A 21,397-nucleotide genomic window follows, 5' to 3' on the forward strand; every position below is an offset into this window, starting at 1 on the left:
CGTGGTCCTCTGAGCGCCGGCGGCTGCCATAGACCGACCAAGGCACAGCCCGGAAGAACTATTATTCCCAGCGTGCCCTGCGGCTACGGGGCAGTAGGAAGGCCAGAAAGGCATTGTTCTCTGTCGGGCTGGGCAGAGGCAGGAGGGTCCCGCGGAGGATGGAGGAAAAACTCCCCACCGGCATCAAGCCCTATCTGGACAAGCTCACCTTGGGCGTCACAAGGATACTGGGTGAGTGGCGTTGAGTTACAGCCCCACAGGGTGGGGGCAGGCCGGGGGCGGGGGGAGCCACCCGTTTGCCACAGCCCCTCCTGTGAATCGCGCTGCTGAGCAGCCTATGCACACACACAGACACATCCTTGTTTCTGGAAGCAACGGCAGAAATCCCGAATCTCTCGACTTTAAATGTTTCATAAACACCAGAGAAGGAGAAAGTGGTGTTTTGTGAAGAATCATGGAATCACTGAGTGTTAAAAGGTGGGAAGAGACTGCACAGATCATGCAGTCCCAGCCCTGATGCCGTGGGCAGGTTGCTCAAGGCCTTATCCAGCCTGGCCTTGAACGCTGCCAGGGATGGACATCCCCAGCTTCTCTGGGCAGACCTGCCAGTGCCTCACCGCCCTCTAAGTAAAAATTTTCCTAATACCCAACCCAAATTCCCCCTCTTTCAATTTGTATCCATTGCTCCTTGTCCTCTCACTTGCAGTTCATAAAGAAGAGTCCCTCTCCAGCTTCCCTGTAGGCCCCTTCCAGATATTGCAATGTTCCTGTGAGGTCTCCACACAACTTTCCTGTGTAAATCGTGCCTAAATTTGAACCTCTGTGATAATGTGGGGTGAGCAGGGAGTGTGCCTCATGAAGGGGAGTTCAGTGTGGTTCATCAGTGTTCTGGTAGAAGGCCGATTTGTCAATCTCCTGGGGATCAGATCCCTATAAATAATTGCCCTGCAGCTCATTCCCACACTGAGACTTGTTCCATAAAATGCCCTGCTTGTAATGTTCAGGTTTTGCTCAGATATTGAGCCTTCTTGCATCACCTCAGCTCCCTCTGAAGTTCAGCAGGACTGCAAGGCATCCAAAGTTTTTGTCTTTTTCTGGACAAAAACTTTACTCACATCAGTGGAATCACAAAGACTTATGGAAGTATTTATGTGTGCAAAGGATGTCAGCATTAGGCCTTTCATACCTCAGCAGCACTGAGTGCAGGACTGTCTTATTTGTAAGGCTGAAAAGCTATAAAGCTTAAAATAAAGCTACATCTATCCCAAACCATGTGTACAACAAGATTACAAGTTGCAGTCTTGGAATTTCTTTCTGGGAATCTTAGAGCCAAAAGTGAGCTCTGTTATTATCTCACCCCAACGAGGCATTGAGTTTCACCTGATAACCTCAGTGTACCTATAGTTGCACTGTATCTATAGTTGCACATGGGTTTGGATAGCTGCTCAGACAGATGAGATTAAAAGATCAGGGTTAAATTCTTTCTCTGAGCTTCAGTGAGGACAGGATTTCACCCTCAATCTCTGATCAGTGCTGTCATACTGACTTAATATTAGACTTCTAGAGGTGGGGGGTGGGTGGGTTTTTTTCTGTTTGTTTGTTTTGTTAGTTGTGAGATCAGGATAACGTTATCTCTGCTCTGTGAGTGAAACTGATGATGATCATCATAGCAAAAGCTTCTTTGAAGTAGCTCTTTTTTAAAAATTACTGGCCCTGCCCACATTTTCACCACCCTCAGGTGTGTGAGAGCTGTGAGATGTGAGCTGTGTGCGGATGTTGTGTTGCCATATAAACTGTTTTGGGTATGTGTGTTGTCTACACCAGCATGACGTGGCAATGCAGGTATGACTCTGAAAGTCCTGCAACGTCCCTTTCACGTGGAAGGTGTTTCCTGCTTTGTGTTTTCTTCTTTTTTTCTCTCTGTGTCGTTGACAACTTGTATTGTGCAATACAGCAGTGTCCATCACAGTGATGTTTTACTCCACTTCTTTTCTCTGTCTCTCCACACCTTCTGGGAATTTGGCACATTTTTTCCAGTGAAGTAGTCTAAGGCATTTCGACTGTGCCACCAAATTAATTAGAATTGCTTAGCTAATTGGGAAACATTACCAGTCTGTTCAGTGCTTGTTTCTTTCAAATAACAAAGGCTATCTCATTCAGAATGACGCCTTGCTCTGTATTTATTACTACTGGATACTATCTTACTTTAAATCTTTTGGAAAGTCTCATTAAGTCACTTGATATTTTCTGCCTAATGTAAAGTACAATCGGGCATTGTTTTGTTGGTTTGGAGTTTTTTTTAACTGTGGTCTCTGTGGAAGTCCCTACAAGAAGGGATATTTCTCACAAGCATTGTGGAGGCTGTACCTTGAGAGGAAAAAATGGAGAGATCTTTCCCATTGCCATTATTCATTTTGCTGAAGTTCTGTGAGTAATAGAAAATTCCAGAAAGATTTATTATTCATAACTAAGTCAGAATGGAACGTGTTGGCTCTTCTGCCCAAGATGGAACTACACTTCACTGTTAGCACTCTATATTAGATAAGAACATACTATTAAAACATTTTAAAATTACACTGAGTGTTTAGCCAACTTACAGGCAGTATTAGCAGTATTGTAAAGACTGAAAATCCAGTGATCTCCTGCTTTAGCTTCGTGTCACACCATTACATTGACTGTTTCTCATTAATAGTGCAAAGCACTTTTGGGAGCTTCCAGATGAAATGTCCTAAAAATAGGGCAGAATTTACTATGATCTTGACTCAGATTAATTTATAGGGTGTAGTCTGAAGAAGTTAAGCTTTATCATGTATCTAGGTGCCACTAAAGTGGCTTCTTGATTTCTTCCATGTAGAAGGAAAAGCAATTAATTGCAAAATTTACCCAAATGCTCAGTGGCACTCCTGTCCATACCTACATGCATCTGTTAAACATGGTCTTCAGTTTACCCACGGGATATTTTTAATATAATATTTGGGCTTTTAAGATGGAATTTCTCTTTCTTTTGATGTTGGATTTGGTTCAGACCTCTTTAGAAGTTGCATTCTCTCATTCCTAGATACCTTCTTTGACTGATAGGATATTTAATCTTCTGTCATCCCAGCCAAGATGTTGTGCATGATGAATTAAACATCCCTGCTGTTTTCTTTGATCACAGAAATAACAATTACTCTGTTATTATAATCTCCTCAACTTGTCATAAGGTTTGCATAGCTTAGATGGAAAAGACCAGTTAGGTAATTGATTCCACTCTCTTGTTCAGACAGTTTATATTTGAGCAAGAGACAGATTGCCCTGCCTTGGACCCACCTACCAGAAGAAACTTGGTGAAACATCAGAGTCTTCTGTATGTTGGGGGTCCCCCTCAGCCAGACAAATTTACCTATGTGACCAACTATGAATTTTTTTTTTGTGTCTTTAACTTGGAGTTTGTTTTTCTGATGCCATGTTTTATCTTTTCAGTTATCTGACAATGTGACAATCAATATTTCCAACTGAAGTGAAGTTTAGGCTTCCTGAAACTGAGTCCCACTCTTCCACCAACAGAACAGACAAGGCCAATGCTATTGATAGAATTAAAAGCCTGGCATTGAAGATAAAAAACAAACCAAAGCTCTCTAGTGCCTGCTTTTCCTGTCTGGTGCACTGTGTATGTTTTACCAGAAAGCAATTGTAATGTGTGTGACTGCTTTAGGGGCCAGTACTTTCACAGCAGAGCCAGTCTTGAAAGCCTTGCATAGTTATCACTTCTATTCCATAGCCCTGTCTGCTGGGCTTGCAGTTCCCACAACAATTTAGTAGTCTTTCTGGACTTGATCCAAAGAGAATTATCTCAGTGGGAATTATTTCAGTTGGCTGTGGATGACATAAAACATTATAAAATAGTAATTGTAAAGGAGTCTATTCTGCCATCACACACCTGAAAGCACCATGTGGCTTGGTATCTTGCATTTATATAGCATTCTTTCCCATAAAATACTCAGAAGATTTCTATAGATTGATACAAATTCGGTGCTTGTAACAAATTTTCATGTGTCCAGCTGAGGTTCCAGAGAATTGATGTTTGCTCATGCAGATCCCTTCAGCATGATCAAGTTCTGTGTCTGTCCAAACCCACTGAATCCAGAGCTGAAATGTGGCTACCCTTGTGGAATAGGGTTGTTAGCAGTTCAGATGTCGTGCAGCAGCACTGCACTACATCTTGTGCCCAGGTGAGGATATCCTACCCAACAGAAACCACAGGGCATGCTTACAAATAAAGATTCATCCCCTGTAAGAATTTGCCTCAAAACCCATCACTGATTTTTTTTTTTCATTTTCCATAAAACCTCTGCAAAAGATCACACCTTGAAGACAAATTGTGTGCCCTTACATCATAGAATGGTTTGAGTTGGAAGAGACCTTAAAGTTATCATCTTGTTCTAACCCCTCCCACCCTGGGCAGAAATGCCACCCACTAAATTAGTGTATATTGAGATATATCAAGATATGTGTATATATATGTATTAAAAAAATCAAAGGATAACATTTTGTGCAGCACTAGACATCCTCATGCCTAGACATGCAAAGTACAGTTACAGACAAAAGAAAGTGACTGCTCAGTCACCAGCACAACACTTGAAATCATTAATGCCTTTTCCCTGGCTGTCACTCAGATTAGTTTGCAAAATTGTCCGTCTCACAGTGTTGGTGTCACCCATGCCAGATGCAAACATGCTCCTCTTTTCGTTTCAGAGACTTCCCCTGGAGTTGCTGAAGTGACTTTTGTGGAAAAGGAGCCAGCTGAACGCCACACAATCGTCTCTTGGGAGCAAGTGAGTATTTTCCAGATAAAACTGCAGTGAGGTCAGTTTGAATGTGCAGCAGCCCATGGAGAATGCCAAATGCAATGGCAACCTTGTGTTTATGAGACAGCTTGTTACCAAGTTTGATGTACAGTGCAGCCTAAACAGGTGTTGTTGGGTTTTTCTTAATCAGGTATCACTCTTTCAGGCTGTCACATGCACCTGATCTGTTAGAGAAACATCGTCAGTGTGGGTACATTCAGCATGACAGCTCTAAAAAGAAACCACATAACTGTAGTAGGCAGCTACAGTGGTGACTCAGTGGGGAGCAAACAGCTTTCTGACTCAGGTCTGAAAACATTTTCCAACTCCCTTTCAAACAAAATGAAGCAGTGCTTTATTATCCATGGCCATTAGAGGTAAAGGCCTCAAACTGGCAAATAACACTGAGCTACCCAGTTTGTTCCAGTTATCTTTTTCTATTTTTAGTCTCAGCCATGCAATTTCTCATATCCCTTTCTTTCTCCTCCTCTTTGGCTACCCAACCCAATCTCTTGGCTAGGGCATGTCCCGTTGCCTGTTCTAGAAGACTATGAAAGGACATGTGCTACCTTTACTCTGCATTATCTGACCTTACTGCATCAGTCTGTGTGATCAGAGGACTCCTGAAAACTGTTGTGTGACTCAGGGCATTTTCATTCCCTTTTTGGAATATACATATTTTCATTAATCCCATGGCCATGGTTGAGTAACTTCTTGGTAGGTGTTGCTTGTGTAGGGATGGGACAGTAGAAGCACTGTGGTCTTCGGAAAGGGACATGGCAGAGAATGGAGTTGAGTGAATCACCCTCCCTCTGCTTTAACCCTGGCTGTGGCCTAAAGCAGCTGCTCCCAGAGACTGCTCTTGTTACCACTGCATAAAATACCTTCCCCTTTGACACTGTGCCGTTTACTGCTTTTCCTAAACAGTGAGGAAAAATCTTACACTAGTTTTGGTAGCGCTCTGTTCCAATTAGTGACGTTTATCAAGAACATATATATATATTCCAGGTCAGAATGTATGTGGTGTAAACCTGTGTGTTACTTACTGAAACTTGTTCAGAAGTCAACAGTTGTGGTCAGCGAGAAATGTCCTGTTTTTCAGGTTTGTGTAAACCGATCCCTGGTTTCCTGTAGCTGTTGTTCAGGTATTGGGTTACCTGAGCTGGAAAGTTTGAGGCACCATGACTGTAAGCCAGCTCAGGTCTGGGAACACAGAGTGATATTTGCTCATTTTTCTGTTGGTTGGAGAGGACTGCTTCTCCTGGACATGGTGCTCATTCCTCTCATTTTCAGGTGCTGCTTCTCTTCTAAACTAAAATGGGTTTATTTCACAACTGAGCTATTCTTGTAAAGCCAAACAAATGCTGTAGCTGAAGCACTTCATTCAAGAGAAGCCAAAACAAATTTCAGTTCCCACCCTCCCCCTCTACCCAGCAACGGACTAAGTCAATTGTGGAAGTAAATATTGAAAATTAAATAAGTACAGTTGTGTTGGACTTCTAATAGTGAAGGACTTGGTTGTCTATTTCTTTGGTTTTGGTTCCCTTTGCGTTGACAAATTAAAGCTCCCTTCTCAAATTAAAAGGTAACTGGATTTTTTCCTTTTTTTTGTTTTTTTTTCCTTGAGCTCTGGGGATGAAGTGTAAATCTAACCCAGTCTACACAGTTGCAGGACAAAATGTCCTGCCATGATGATTAAGTGCAATGCACTCAACAATTCACAGAGCCGTTCCAGGATGAACTTGTACCTTATTTTTCCTGAAACTTACCTTTCTTGAATTTGAATACGTTTGTTTTTATCAGATTTATGACCACTAGGTGGCAATACTTATACACATAATCATTTCTCCAAGGCTGAGATTTTTAAAAAGATTTCGTCAGAGTATATTTTTAACTTCCCTCTACATCTTTCGTTATGAAACTATTTGCAAACTATTTGAAACTATTTTTCTGTGATGTAGGAAAAACTGGTGAAAGAGTTCCCAAAACTACATTATTTTCCCCCCAACAACTTCTCTCTCTCTATTGAGACTCACCAAATAAAAGCTTTATTCTTTAGATTATTGTTTAATGGAATCAGTTTTTCCATTCATATTTCAGTTTTGCAAGGAAAGATTGTTTTACTGAGAAAAAAATCCAGGTGTTCAGAAGCTCTTAAAAGAAAATCAACCTTTTAAAATTATTAATTAACATTTTATTCATGCTGAGTATATGCATTTTTTTGTTTCCATCAGCCATGTCTTCTGAATTGTGCTGTGCCATGTTTGTGCTACTATGTAACTGGATGCTGCTGTGTTTTAAAATCTCACCTTGCTGGGATTAAAATAATCTTTAAAATCTTAAGCTAGTTGAATGTCCCTTAGCTGCCATGAAGCTTTGCAGAGGAAGCTGAGCTTCAGGACAGGAGTTAGTGCAGTAAGGCTGTAGGAGAGAAGAGATTTTTCCCAATGCGGAAAGAGCTGCTGAGTGTTACATGTCAGGAAATCAAGCTGGAAATCACTCCTGGAGAATTTATTAGAAATCAGCGCACACACAAAAATGTTTAAGGTGTATGACTGCCAAGTGTACTTACATGGGTAAAGCATCACTTCCCCTAAAATTGTAAGCAGTTTGTTATATTTTAATAAAACCAGATTTTTCAATATTTCCTCATATTTAAACCTACTAAGATGTTAACTTTTCCCCAAGAAAGAACGACAAGAAGTACAAGAGGGAGAAGAGACAGAGTTACCTGGTCACCAGAAAACAGGTGCTAATAACTATATCATCCTAAGAAACCTTTCCCACTCCTAAAATTAGGCTGGCAATGGCCCTACTCTCCTCTACATGCAATTTTTAGAAATAGGTGTTACACTCAAATACTGCTAGGAGGCACTCTGGTGCAGTGTCTGAATCACATTTTCTTTTTTGTATCAGCTAGAAGAAAAATGAGTCACATCATTGTTTTGATTTTCAAAAAATAGAAAATTGCCTTTTTGTTAGAGGGACACAGAGGTACCTGAGACCATTTCCTCTTGTTCTTCTCACTTTTACTTGGGAGAAAAGCCTGACCCACAACTGGCTTTCAGGGACTTTCAGTACCTTTCAGGTGTTAGAAAGTGAAAAGGTCTCCCTCAACCTCCTCTTGTCCAGTCTGAACACCCCCGGCTGCCTCAGCCACTCCTCGCAGACCTGAGCTCCAGACCCTTCCCCATCTCCGTTTCCTTCTCTGGACACACTCCAGACCCCTCAGTGTCCTTCTTGCTGTGAGCAAACAAAGCTGAACACAAGATTCCAGGGGTGGCCTCCCCAGTGCCCCCAGCACAGGGGGATGGGCACTGCCCTGCTCCTGCTGCCCACGCTGTTGCTGACACAAGCCCGGTGCCATTGGCCTTCTCGGCCACCTGGGCACACTCCAGCTCGTGTCCAGCACTGAAAACCAGCACCTGCAGCTCCTTTCCCACTCAGCAGCCTTCCAGCCACGCTGTCCCAGCCTGGGGCACTGCCTGGGGCTGTTGTGACCCAAGAGCAGGACCCAGCACTTGGCCTGGTTGAACCTCACACAACTGGCCCTGGCCCATGGATCCAGCCTGTGCAGATCCCTCTGCAGAGCCCCCTGCCCTCCAGCAGGTCAGCACTCACACCCAGCCTGGCCTTGTCCTCAGACTGACTAAAGGAGCTCTTGATTCCCTCACTCAGATCATCAATAAAGATAAAAACCAGCACAGTACAGAGCCTCCAGTACAGAGCCCTGGGGGACACCACCAGTGACCAGCAGCCTGCTGCAAGTAATTCCATTCACCAGCACTCTCTGGGCCAGGCCAGCAGACAGTTTTTAACTCAGAGAATGGAGCATCTTAAGCCACAAGCAGCTGGTGTCTCCAGGAGAATTCTATGGGATACAGTGTCAAAGAGTTTTCTAAAGTCCAGGAAGTCAACATCCCTGAACTTTCCCCCTTCCACTAAGAGGGTCACTGTGTTATGGAAGGAGATTGGGTCGGGCAGTTATGCCTTTGACAAACCCATGCTGGCTGGGCCTGATCCCCTGGATCTCCTGTAGGTGCCATGTGATAAGATGCACTCAATAAGATCTCCTGAGGTCAGGCTGACAGGCCAGTAGTTTCCTGATTCCTCATTTGAGCCCTTACACACAATCCAGGAACCTCCTGAGTTGTTCCCTCTCTACTGCATAGTGTCTCTAGCACGTGTCTGGAATGTCATCCTCCTTGCTTCTACAGCATCTCTTTTTGAGTCCAAATATGCACGCAGGGTGCGCACCTTCAACAGTCCTTCTTGGCATCCTTCTTGTCCTCCCTTAACATTTGCCAAGCCTCCCATCCCTGATCCCCATGAGCACAGGACTTTGAGCTTGCCTTGTGGCTGTGACTGTGGGAGAGATGGGGAAGTGGATCCAGCAGGGCCAGTGCATGAGGAAAGCTATGTTTCTTCAAGCTGCATGATGGGGAACAGGCTGGAGGACTTTTGGGAGGTAAGTTGTGTTTCTTACACGGTGTTTCCCCTCTTGTTAAGCGTTATAACATTGAAAAACTGGCTGCACAACAATATCCTCAAGAGAATTTTGAAATCCTGTTCTATGCAGCAGGGGATCAAGGTGATCTCCTGGAAGCTCCCCAGGTCAGATTTATTAAAGGTGCAAGAACATTTCAATATGTTACATAAATTAACATCAATATTCACTGACAGCTAGGACAAACCAGCCATAAAACTGCAAGACATTAAGGAGAGAGAAGGGTGGCTGCTGATGTGGTCTAATTCTTGGAAGCCCTAGAAGTGACATGAATGCCTTCCTTCTCTCCCCAGAAGTTGGATAAAACTCATTCATGTTTTTAGAGTCTCTCTAGAGCTGTATGTTTTTATTGCTTTCTGTTTCTTTAGTATATCTGCTTGAGAGACATTGTTTCAACAGTGTTAACAAGTGAATTGCCATATGGCAGGGTTCTTAGCTTTAGATCCATTTCTAATCAGGTCCCAGCCTCAAAAATCGGATTGTCATATTTTTCTCTGTACTCAAGGGACTGTGCTTTCTTGGGAGACTATTTTGAGATATTACAGAGAACAAAGAAAAGGAACAGACCTCTCACACCATATTAAGCACTTGGGATATTTTGTTTTATGAGCTGATGAGTGTAACCAGATAACTGAAATGAAAACAGCTGCTTGCCAGGACTGTGGTTAAGCCAAGTTTGACATGTTATTTAGAAACAGTGTATTCTATGGGCCTGGAGAACACAACCCTGACAACTACCAGTTGAGCGAGAAGAATACAGAGTTTGGTAAGCCATTTTTAGTGTATAGTGTCATGTTTCTCTGACTGCTGTCAGAAGATTACTGTTCTGATGTTGTATAGTCATGTGACTAAGCACAATATGACAGATCAATCAATCCTTTCCATCAAATGAGAGAAATGGGTGTTAATGAAGTTTTTTATTTACAGGCCTTTTTCTATAGACCTCAGACCTGCTCTGGTACTGCGTTTTCTACCCATATATTTTGCACCAGCGTGGTTTAGAGAATCCTGAAATAAATTCAGAGAGTGGCTATCTGGAGAAACATGCACATGTTGATCTTTTTCAAAAGGAGGATTCAGAGCATAAAACCTATTGACATGTGATTTTTCTCTTGTCTTAGCTATTTGTTAAATTGGGCTGTGCCTGAGTTGTAGCAGGATTTATCTGGATACTACAGTGAAAGTTTTAAAACCTTAGATTTTGCCATCCTAGTGGATCTGGTTCTCCTGCTTGGAGAAGAACAACCACTGAAGCCAGGAGACCCATTCACATATGTGTTTTTACTGCTGCAATGAATTAGTTTGAATTGGGGAATTTGAAATGTAGTCAAAGTTATGTTAACTTTTGTACTCTCCTGAGGCTTTATAGCAGGTCTGTCATACTTTCTTTCTTCATAGTTTTAGCCGTAGTCACTGTACTTACAGGTACAGCTTGAAACTGGAAGTGATGAAAGCACAGCATGATATTATAAATATTTAGGACTGAGGAGAACCACAGAAAAAGGTGTGTTTGTTAAAGGCATTTGAAGAACTTCAGATATGTCCATGTCGTTTACTAACCACCTCAAACTTACCACCAGGTCCTCAGCCATCAGCAGACTCTTGTCGTAGGATGGTAAATTCTTCTCAAAACAGCCTCTGCAGTGTCAGGTTATCTGCTTTAAGACCTGTGGACCCTGAAGATTTTCTCTATCTGGATTAAGAAAGCTCTGAGCTAGTGACCAGGGTGCTTGATGAAGCAAGTAAAGTGACCTACCCTATTGCAAGCTGCAAAGCCATTCGTGTCTGGGACTCATCAGTAGCAGTCAATCAACATTAATGCACGTGCTTTAAAAGTAAATTAACAAGCACAAGGTTGTTGGCAGATTAGGTGCTCCTACACAGTGTGTACACCCCAGTTTAGGAGACAGAGACTGCAGCAACCCAAAGAAAATGTCTGTGAATAAGGCTTTAACAGGCAGAAAGGCTGTTCAGGTCCTAGGGGAGGGAGGACATGTGAACAGGATGAGACCAGCACCTTCCCTTGCTCAGCCAGCAGCTGATGACTCAAGGCCAGCATTGCAGCTGGATTCACAGCTGGCAGGTTGCTCTTGTTGGATAGATATCTCTCTCTTCTCTTGAAATGTTAACTAATGCATGCCCCAAATGAAGCAGAGATATTTGAACTGCATGTGCATCTTCCTTTTCTTTAGCTACTGGTTACTAGAATATTCTGTCTTTATTTAATGAAACTTTTCCACAAGGAGAGTAGTGCAGCCCTTGGGCAAGTCAGCATACACAGATTGTGGAACCTCCATCACAGGACACTCTCCTGAGTTTTGAGGTCTGATTCTTTTGGAGTCCTGAATGAGACTATTTCAAATTTGAACTGACTGGAGTCAATCTGGTTTTTTCTCTAAAACAGTTACAAACAGACCAACAGAACTCCTTCATGGTTGTTGCTTGTGTTATTAAAACTGGCAGCTTCCATTCTGTTTAATTTTATGTACTAGACACTTCAGCAAGAGCAGAGGGTCACTGGTCTGCAGCCAGTCCTGTCCCCAGGACAGGACTGAAGGAGGGTCTAGAAATGCCTATAGTTCTTTGGGCTTCTTTTTGTTCTGAGGATTAAGCCTTTATCCTTCCATCCTTGTGTTTGCAGCTTAACTGAAGAGTCTAAGTTAAGAACGACCCCTTCCACAACCAACTCAGGTATAGGAGAAGTTTTCTGGTTCCTAGAAACTCGAGCTCACTGGGGTTGCTTCTTTCACTGGTGGCTCAAAAGGAAGCAGGCTTAGGAGCCACAGCCATTACTGAAGTTTGAAGGGATGAAGCCAGAACAGCAGATTTTTGAGTCTGGCTTTGCATGTGCTTGCACACATACTTTTTGTTAAGTGAAACATCAGATCTACTTGAGTATGTGCACCTTTTGAGTCTATGCTTCTTACACCTACTTGGAGCTGAAATCCCTCAGAAGAAGAGAGTCATTGTGCTAATATTGTACATGCTTTAGTGGAATAAGCAAGTTTAGTCTGATTTCACTTAAAGCAAAACCCTACTCTTTTAAGCCATATATGTGAAAAAGCTGATTGTTCTGATTTATGTGAGTTTGCAGTGGCTGCTAATCTCAAAAGGTAATACGATGTCTCAGTTTGGGAACAATGCTGTAATAATTTTGTGATGACTAACTGCTCATTGTGAAATTTTCCCAAGCTACCTTTGTTAAGACTAGCAGAGTCCCAAGAAATACACAGTTTTTTTCTCAAGGCTTTAGAATGAGATATTTGAACTGATTTGAGTCACCTTGGAATTAAGCAAGAAACTTGCTTAATATTTCTGTACCAGTTTTCGGTTGTTCTTAGAGTTTGAGGCATGTTCTCCATTTTCCCATTACACTTTCATTGTAATTTGCAGAAAAACTCCTGTGTATTACCTGAGGATTTAAAGAATTTCTATCTGATGACTGATGGCTTCCAGATGACCTGGAGTGTGAAGACCGATGGTGAGTCCCTGTGTTCCCCTCCACTGACCAGCTCAATTCATTGCAACCAGTCCTTCCTTTGCAGAACCTCTTTAATTTCAAACTTACTTTCTGCACAATCAATACACATCTCTCAGGGCAAAATCTATTGCTTGCATGTTCTGGTATCCCACAGAAGAGGTGCATACACTCTTTCTTTCTGGGAAGAAACTAATTATTCATGACATAAATTCTCTTCTGTAATACACTGGCCATCTGTTGACACTCAGATTTAGGTGTGTCATTTAAACCTCATACCTAACTCCCTCTGTAGTTCATGTAGAGAGAAACAGCTGTAGCACATTATCCCATCATAAATCAGTAGGAAGAGTCATCCTCTGATAAAATGTGTATGTACATGTTGGAGCCCGATTCTGCTTTCCACCAGCTAAAGTCCAGGCTTTTGTTCGGCAAAAATCAGGTAGTTTGTTCATTCTGCAGCTGTTATCCTGGCTCTCATTACCTTCAGGCAGGGTTCTCCCGTTGGGCTGTGGACCCTGCTCACTTCTGAAGATGGGTGTCTAATGCAGGGTCTTTCTCAGGAAGTAAATGGCATTTCAGAGACAGTTCACATCAGTGCTTTAGCACCTGCATGACTCCCATCATGTTTCAGGTGGGACTAATGACCTCTGAGGAGTCTTGTTTTCAGGGTTCATAAGTGCACGGAGACCAAGGCTGCTGGTACAACTGTCTTGTTTGAGCAAACATCCAGCAGTGCCTTCTGAGACCCATCACACTGGCACGTGGCTGAACAGGGTGCTTGCTGCCTTGATGTCTGGTAACAGTGTGAGTCCTCAGAAACATGGACAAGTGACAAGTCCTGTAGGATTCTTTCAGGAGCACCCACATGTTGATGCACTGATAAAATCCTCTGTGGAAGTGGGAACCAGGAGGATGTACCCTAAACAGATACATGGAGTGGAAGAGGACAAGCTGCCCAGTAAGCTGTGCATGTGTGGGTTGGTTTCTGATAGGAAGGGCAGTAGCAGGGAAAGAAGCTTTGAGGAAGATACTGTAGCTGAAATCATGCAGCCAGGATTTTTAATTTTTCGCAGGACTGAGCTAACAGCTGCAGGACAGTCCTTGCCAAAAGTGTAATTCCCATGCCTTTACAGCTCTGAGATGGTGTTGCATCACATGTAAGTGGAAGTCTGTGTTTGAAAAAGCCTAATTTTTGCTCTTGTAGGGTCTTACTTAAGTTAAATGTCCAGATCTTCTGGGTGTAACCATTCTTCACCCCACTGAGGTTGATATCTGGAGGAAAATAAATGCCTCCCATGCCTTCCTGACACTGGATGTGATTAATGATTGGTTTTGTTGCAGATACCCCGATGCCCCTGGGCTCCATGGTGATTAACAGTGTCTCGAAGCTGTGTCGGCTTGGGGGTTCCTCTATGTACACTCTGCCTAGTGCTCCAACTCTCGCTGACCTGGAAGATGACACAGATGAGGAAGGTAAGGCACAGTTAACAGGCTAGAAAACCTGCTCTGTCTCATCCCTTTTGTTCTATTAATGTTAGAATATAGCACAAGATACGTGGACCAAACACTTTCCACCAGGTTGCTCAGAGCTCCATCCAGCATAAACACTTTCAGGGTTGGGGCATCCACAATTTCTCTGGGCAGCCTGTGCCAGCGCCTCATCACCCTCACAGTAAAGAATTTTTTCCAATATCTAATGTAAATCTGCCTTCTGTCAGTGTGAAGCCACTCCCTCTTATTCTATCACTAAATATCCTTGTAAAAAGTCCATCTCCATCTTTCTTGTAGGCTCCTTTCCAAGTACTGGAAAGCCACAATTAGGTCACCCTGAAACCTTCTCTTTTCCAGGCTGAACAAATCCAGTGCTCTTAGTACCTCAGCTATCCCCGATGGCAGGCAATTTGGAAAAAGATGATCTTTAATGGCCCTTCCATTCTACAATACAGCAACAGAAAAGGTCACTCTAGCTACATGGGGATTACTTGGTCTAGCAACCTGGTTTAGCGAAGGGTGTCCCTATCCATGTTAAGGCATTTGGAGTAAGATGATCTTCAAGGTCCATTTCCATCCCAAACCATTCTGTGATTCTGTAACTCTCTGTCTCCTGAGCAGGATCTATTATGTGTCTGATCAGTTCTCTACAGCCTTGGCAGGTAGGTCTGTATGCTGTGAATGTCTTAGGAATTAGTGTAACTTGCATCCTCTTTTAACAGCCTGTTCTGCCTTTTCCCTGTTTAAACTTTCACCTGAGCCTTGCTCCAGTGATTCAGTCTCCAAAATCTTTGTGTGCTTAAGGTGTTCAATGAACAAAAGATAACAGGTTTTGTTTTGGTAGTGAAGACAGCTGGAATTGGAAAAGTAACTGGTATGTACATATAACTATGAGGCTACCCTGCCTAAAAATGCTGGGAATGCTGCTATTTGGAGAGAATAAGAAAGAAAAAGAAAGACCACTCATTTTGTCAGAGCTCTCACATCCAGCTGGAAAAATCAAGAGGATAAGAATACAGCCAGGTGTCACACCAATTTCTTAAAAGAACACTATTTGATTTCAGTCTTGTCTCTGCACCTCTATAAGCTCTTCTAACTTCTAAATGTGGTTTAAAGTAGTTTTGACATTCCAGTTTGGCTGCAGTCCTAGAAATGCTCGGTGATGGTTGAGGATCTCAGGTTGAATAAGAGTCAGATGTGGTTGTTGAGAAGGAAGCTGATGTCACACTGTAATGTATGGAGAAATATATATATCTGCAATTTCATTGAAGTCTTATCCCAAGAGAAGAAGAATAAATTGTTCTTCCTGTCTTCTTTAGAAAAAAATAAATCAGGACCAAAAAAAAGGAATCGTATATACAACAGAAATAATGGGCTTCAATTGTAGCAGGGAAGATTCAGGATCCATGAGGAAAACTTCTAAGTGATAAGTGATAGATTTGGGTTGAGTACGTAGAGACTGTGCCAGTGCCTTCTCTTAACACTGGAGAACTTTAAGAAAAAATTAGACAAACTTCAGAGGTGACATCTGTAAACCTTGACTCACTTAATACCAGGGAGGAAATAGAAGTCAGCTTATTTATTTTCAGCCATCTAATTTTGACTCTGTGTTTGTTTTCCTAACAGAGATTAAAAATTTTCTCACTTTTTTGGGGTTTTTGCTTGGTTTTATTTTAAACATAGGGAACATAATAATTTCCAAGAAGTATAAATGTAATAGTTTGATCCAGTTCTTCATCAGCTGATTTATTAATGTATAAAACAGATAGACTCTTTGCAACTGAGTCACAGTCAGTTTTCCAAACATGTTTCATAAATTTTTTCCTTGGTTTCAGGTAATGGAGACAAACCAGAGAAGCCACACTTTGATTCTCGTAGTCTTATCTTTGAATTAGACCCATGCAATGGGAATGGGAAAGTCTGTCTTGTTTATAAGCATGCTGAGCCAGGTAAGATTGAAAAAAGAAAAGTTAGCTGTCTCTTGCTATGGATTGTATCTGAAGGCCACATATGGAGAGTTATCTTGTATTTCTGATCTTCTTTGCCATTTGTAAGTGAAATTTTTACTGGGATATCCTGTCTCCACTGAAGTCAGGAGCTAAATCTTAACTAGATCTAACATTTTCTCTCCTTTTAGTGTTGGAGTCTGAGTTATAGCTTATGATTTCTGCATGCATAGAAACAGGGAAGTATTCACATGGACCTACAGACAACTGAGTTGAAATAACACAGAGCTCCACTAATCTGGTTACTTGCATGTCTTGGAACAAAGCTGTTACATTTTGATGAGAAAGGATATAACTCTGCTTAGAAACAAAGTGCAGATGGTAAAAAAAGCTGAGACAGAATTAGACTGGGTCTTCCACCTTTTGCACGGATGCTGGGTCTCCAGGTGCTAACTAGGCCAAAATGTGGCCGGAAGGGTTAATGGGAAGGTGAGAAACAAACGGGAGCTGAGCTGTTTGCTCTGACAGATTCAGAGGTAACTGTTATCAGTGAGAGAGTAGTGAAACACCTAAGGCACTTGTAAAATAGGTGTCATCTGACACAGTGTGTAGGTCACTAGAGGTATGTGTGTTTACTGTGTAGCGTTGTGCAATTGCAATGTACAGATTCTTAAGAAAAATCTTGGGTTATTATCTTGTCCCTTTCATTGTGTGTGACTACAGCTGCCATGGCAGGAAGTTCTTGTCCTCTTGCCTCACTCTGTTAGTGATCTCAGCACATGCAGTGGATAACCTAGGCAAGGGAAGGGAGCATTGGTTACAGGTATCAATGTCAACACAGAGCTGTCTGCTTAAATGACAGTGTTCAGCATCTCAATCTCCCTTGAAAAAGAGAAAACCTTCTTTTTGTGCTACAAAGGATGTCACCACTAGAGAAATATTTGATCACTGTGGAAAGATTTTGCAAAATGTGTTTTTGTTGGCAGCAGATACTACCGTGACTTCCAGACTCTGGACTCTATTCAGTAATCCAGATCACTGACAATTGAGTTAGTTGCTTTTAACTTTGTGGGGTGGATAAATGTTTGCCATAATTGTACTTTGAACATATACTACAAAGTTGCTGATGTCCAAGAATGTTCCATGTCACTCCCAGGTTGTGAAGGAGCAGCATTGCATTCATTGTTCAGCACACAGCTTGTCAAATACCCCATGCAGTAGGTGAACACTGGATGATGGGTAGGACACAAAAGCTTATAGTAAGTAGGGTTAAATAGTAAATAGTCATCACATCAGGCTGACAGCTGGTCACTGGTGGGGTTCTGCAGAGCTCCATCTTGGGCCTGGTGCTCTTCAGTATCTTCATGAACAGCTTGGACACAGGACTGGAAAGAGTACTAATTTGTCCGTTATACTAAACTGGGAGGAGTTGATGTCTCCCTTGAAGGTCCTGCAAAGTGACCTCAACAAATTAGAGAGATGTGCAACCACCAACCGTATAAAGTTTAACAAAGACAAGTTCTGGATTCTGCACCTGGGCTGGAACAAGCCTGGAGGTACATGAAACAGCCCTTCTGATGAGTGTGTTGTGTCTCCCACCTGACAATGGCCAGGGGTTAATCTTAATACTGCAAAGCAACAGTGTAATTTGTGCTTGTTTTATTCTAGTGGTCTCCCCAGACACAGAGATCTGGTTCCTGGACAGAGCTCTGTATTGGCATTTCCTGACCAAAACCTTCACAGCCTACTACCGCCTGCTCATCACCCACCTGGGTCTCCCACAGTGGCAGTATGCCTTCACCAGCTATGGGGTCAGCCCCCAGGCCAAGGTAGGATAGCAGAGTCCAGCCTGTCAGTATTTTGCATAAGTATAGACTGCAAAAACATCTTCTCACCTTTTGGCAAGCTGTCTGTCAGTTCAGGGGGGCCTCCCTGCTGAGCCACGGAATGGACCACAAGTTTTTTCCCTGTAACATGTTAACAGTAATATGTTTCACAGTAATTTGAATTCACTAATATTGTGTTAACCCTGCTTTTCTCTCAGAAGTTGGGCCTTGATAAAAATTATGCCCAAAAAAGGGCAATTTCAAGTCCTAGAGGTAGTTACAGAAGACATAAACCCTTGTAAGCATTCCAGTCACTTATTATTATTAAAATTACTATTCTGCCATGCCAAAATCCTGTTGTTAGAGGCTTCTGCTGTTCTTCTGTGTTTGACTGGGCCTTCAGCCCTATCCCTGCCTCCATCCTGTGAGAGATCAGGGAATGGAGCTGATTATCCTACTGGACACAGCTCATAAGCCAGCACAGTGTCTGTGTGCCTTGGCAAGGCCTACTGGGACTTGAGTGTCCTACACTTCACCCAGTCATGACAGCTGTTTTATCAGCTTGAGATTCCCTGGTCTTGTGTGCACATCAGAATTGCTAAAATCACTCCTGACTTCCCATCTAACAGTGGCTGCAGAATTTGGTTTCTTTCATTCCTGATGCCTTCCCTGTTACACTGCACTGAACCTTATCGGTCAAGGCTGTGTACGTGGGACCGTGCCTTTCTGTAACTTTCCTGCTATAAATATTTTATTACATTCAGTATGTTTGCAAACCTTAAGAGGAACCATTCATATATTCCCTAATCATTTGCAGCCCCTGTTGGTTAAAATCCTCCTAGTTTGTTAACCATTATCATTTTAAAAGTTTCCAAGGGGGCATATTAAAGCTGTTTTCCACTAAGCAGTACATTAATAGATTATTATCTCTATTTTGGTGTTGAACTTCTCTATGTCCTGCTCAACACTTTGCTGATGGTTTCACGTTGATTTGTAATACCATAACTACTATAGTTTTATTTCCTAACTTAGTTAATGGAGAAATAGAAAATCAGAAACAGAAACAATAAGACAAACAAAATTTTGTGTAAGGAGTTTAAAAATTGATTATTTTACATATGAGGAGCGGAAGGAAGGTTATATTTTGACAAATTCAACTAGTTGGTTTTCAGTTTATAAGCACATTTAAATTCCAAAGGTTTTTTAATCCTTTCTGCTTATCTGAATTTAGATAAATGTCATTTAGTTTCATCCTGTCCTTCTGCTTTTCCTGTGGTGTAAATCAGGATTTGCTCTTGACAGGAGTTACACTGCAGGAAAGGTGGTGTTAGGATTGTGTCTGGTTCTCCTCTTCCCTATCTGGAATGCAGTTCCAGGATGGGGTTGTGCCTTGTGTATCCTTATCACAAGCACTCTTCCAAGTCCTGTGAACTGCAAACTGATAAGTGGCATAGGATTAAGATCAAATCTTGGGGAAGATGGGTAGCAAGGTGGAATTGTCTAACTGCAGTTGGAATTTAACGTGTTCCTTCCCCACCATGCTGCCTTTCAGCAATGGTTTAACATGTATAAACCCATAACCATCAACACAGCACTCCTGTCTGAAGAAGCTGATTCCTTTGTGAACAAGCTGGACCCCAATAAGGTATTTAAAAGCAAGAACAAAACTCCAGTGCTCAAGAAAAAACAGCCTTCACAGCCACCAGGCTCCCAAAAGAGTCATACAAGCATGACCTCTGCCAAGACATCCTCACTAGCTGGGAATTCTTCAAGGAAGTGAGCCCACCAGATCTGACCCTGGACAGCATTTACAATAAGCTTTGATGCTTTCTGCTGCAGAGTGTCTGTGGTTCAGACCAAGTTCCTTGTGCATGAATAGATGTGCCCATGGAAAGCACGTTGCAGTACCTGCATGAAATATAGCCATGATGTGGATGTAGTTCCTGGAGGCTCTTAAAAAATGGATACATCAATTTTATTCCCTTCTGCTACCTGCAGCATGTACTTTTCAGAGTGTACGAAGAAACCTTTGCTGTCACTGCTCCACAGAGAAGCTCTTGTTCCTGTACAACTGCAGCAGTGAAATGAAAGCAAATGTAACTCACTGTAACTTTAACCAGACCCATGCTGAAGTAGAGGGTGTGAAAATGTTTCTGCCATGTCCTTCGAAAGAAAATTGTCCTGACCTTGCATGCTGTGGGAGCAGGCTGCAGCCCACTGAACACAAAAGTATCTTTCACTCCAGATAGAATCAAACTCTGCACTTCCCTGTGCTTCATCCAACTTCTGCTCTGAGATTCATGGTACAATGAGACTTGTGACTTCCATGTCTCTGCATTAGCCTAGCCACTTGCTCTGCAGCCCAGACCTCTTTTTGGCCTTTATGCTTGTCCTAGATTGCAAGGCAATATGTGTATTCTATTTGCCATCTGTTAGAGGTGTGGCTGTTATCTTCTGTTAATGTTGTCATCACGTTGCGAAAGTTCCATACTGTTGTCTCCTTATCACAAAAGTTTCATACCTTCTTGGTGTTTTCTCGTGGACAGCTCCTCAGAGCACTGACTGTTTCTTCCTCACAAAGTAGCCAACTGACTCCAATTCCTCTCAACCAGCCAACCTACTCTTTTATAGCACTCTTCTTCTTATTGGTCATAGCTGTGGCCTGTTAAACTCAGGCCTGTTCCTAATCTTTGGTGATTGGCCCAGATGCAACTCCTTAGGGGTGAGATTACTTTCTGCACTATCTTTATTGTCTTATGTTCTATACCACCACACGTTAATTGGGCAGTTTTCTTTATCTCTTCCAAACTCCAATCCTCCCTCCAGGGAGATATCTGCTGTTGATGGGCTATTGAGTGTCCCTGCATGACTGATAAAATTACAGCATCCCATTGGGAGATGCTCTGCCCAGAGGGAGGAGCCAAGCATTCCTAACTGGATATAATCTGAGATTTTAGGACACCAGAATAGCCTTTCCACTGTATTCCCAGAAGAGCAGCTGCCTTTTCCACTGGATCTTCAGAGGAAGACTACACCCTTCTCCAGGATCCCTGCTCCAGCAGAACCACACCTGCTGCTCCAGGAGGACAGCAGCCACAATTCCAGTGGGACTGCTACCAACACCCTGACCAACGGGGTGTCAGGTTGTATTCTGACTCTCTCAGTGTTGTTTTGTATTACTGAATTGTTTATTTTATTTTTATTTTCTTCCCTAATAAAGAACTGTTATTCTTGCTCCCATATCTTTGCCTAAGAGCCCCCCTTAATTTCAAATTTGTAACAATTTGGAGGGAGGAGGTTTACAGTTTCCTGTTCAGGGG

General features: G+C 42.5%; 1 protein-coding gene across 2 annotated transcripts; it reads left to right on the forward strand.

The window, feature by feature from the left end:
- The first annotated feature begins 110 nt into the window (after window positions 1-110).
- Window positions 111-21,192, forward strand: TPGS2 (tubulin polyglutamylase complex subunit 2). Of its 2 annotated transcripts, XM_041472090.1 has the most exons (7): window positions 111-231; window positions 4,735-4,814; window positions 12,727-12,814; window positions 14,156-14,287; window positions 16,141-16,254; window positions 17,920-18,080; window positions 19,630-21,192. In XM_041472090.1, the coding sequence occupies exons 1-7, from the start codon at window positions 159-161 to the stop codon at window positions 19,855-19,857; spliced, it is 876 nt and encodes a 291-aa protein (XP_041328024.1). In that variant the 5' UTR covers window positions 111-158; the 3' UTR covers window positions 19,858-21,192. The 2 variants fall into 2 exon arrangements, with proteins under 2 accessions (XP_041328024.1, XP_041328033.1); XM_041472099.1 differs by lacking the exons at window positions 16,141-16,254; window positions 17,920-18,080; window positions 19,630-21,192 and adding an exon at window positions 14,927-16,112 and having other exon boundaries at window positions 125-231.
- Window positions 21,193-21,397: the final 205 nt, after the last annotated feature.

Source organism: Pyrgilauda ruficollis, unplaced genomic scaffold (genome assembly GCF_017590135.1).
Source record: "Pyrgilauda ruficollis isolate IOZ18807 unplaced genomic scaffold, ASM1759013v1 scaffold107, whole genome shotgun sequence".
Classification (NCBI taxonomy): domain Eukaryota; kingdom Metazoa; phylum Chordata; class Aves; order Passeriformes; family Passeridae; genus Pyrgilauda; species Pyrgilauda ruficollis.

Bases quoted from the DNA above. Each gene is read 5' to 3' on its own strand.
- TPGS2 (XM_041472090.1), top strand. From the start codon at position 159: ATGGAGGAAAAACTCCCCACCGGCATCAAGCCCTATCTGGACAAGCTC. The intron at 232-4,734 runs GTGAGTGGCGTT...TTTTCGTTTCAG, and splicing joins GGGCGTCACAAGGATACTGG to AGACTTCCCCTGGAGTTGCT. The intron at 12,815-14,155 runs GTGAGTCCCTGT...GTTTTGTTGCAG, and splicing joins CTGGAGTGTGAAGACCGATG to ATACCCCGATGCCCCTGGGC.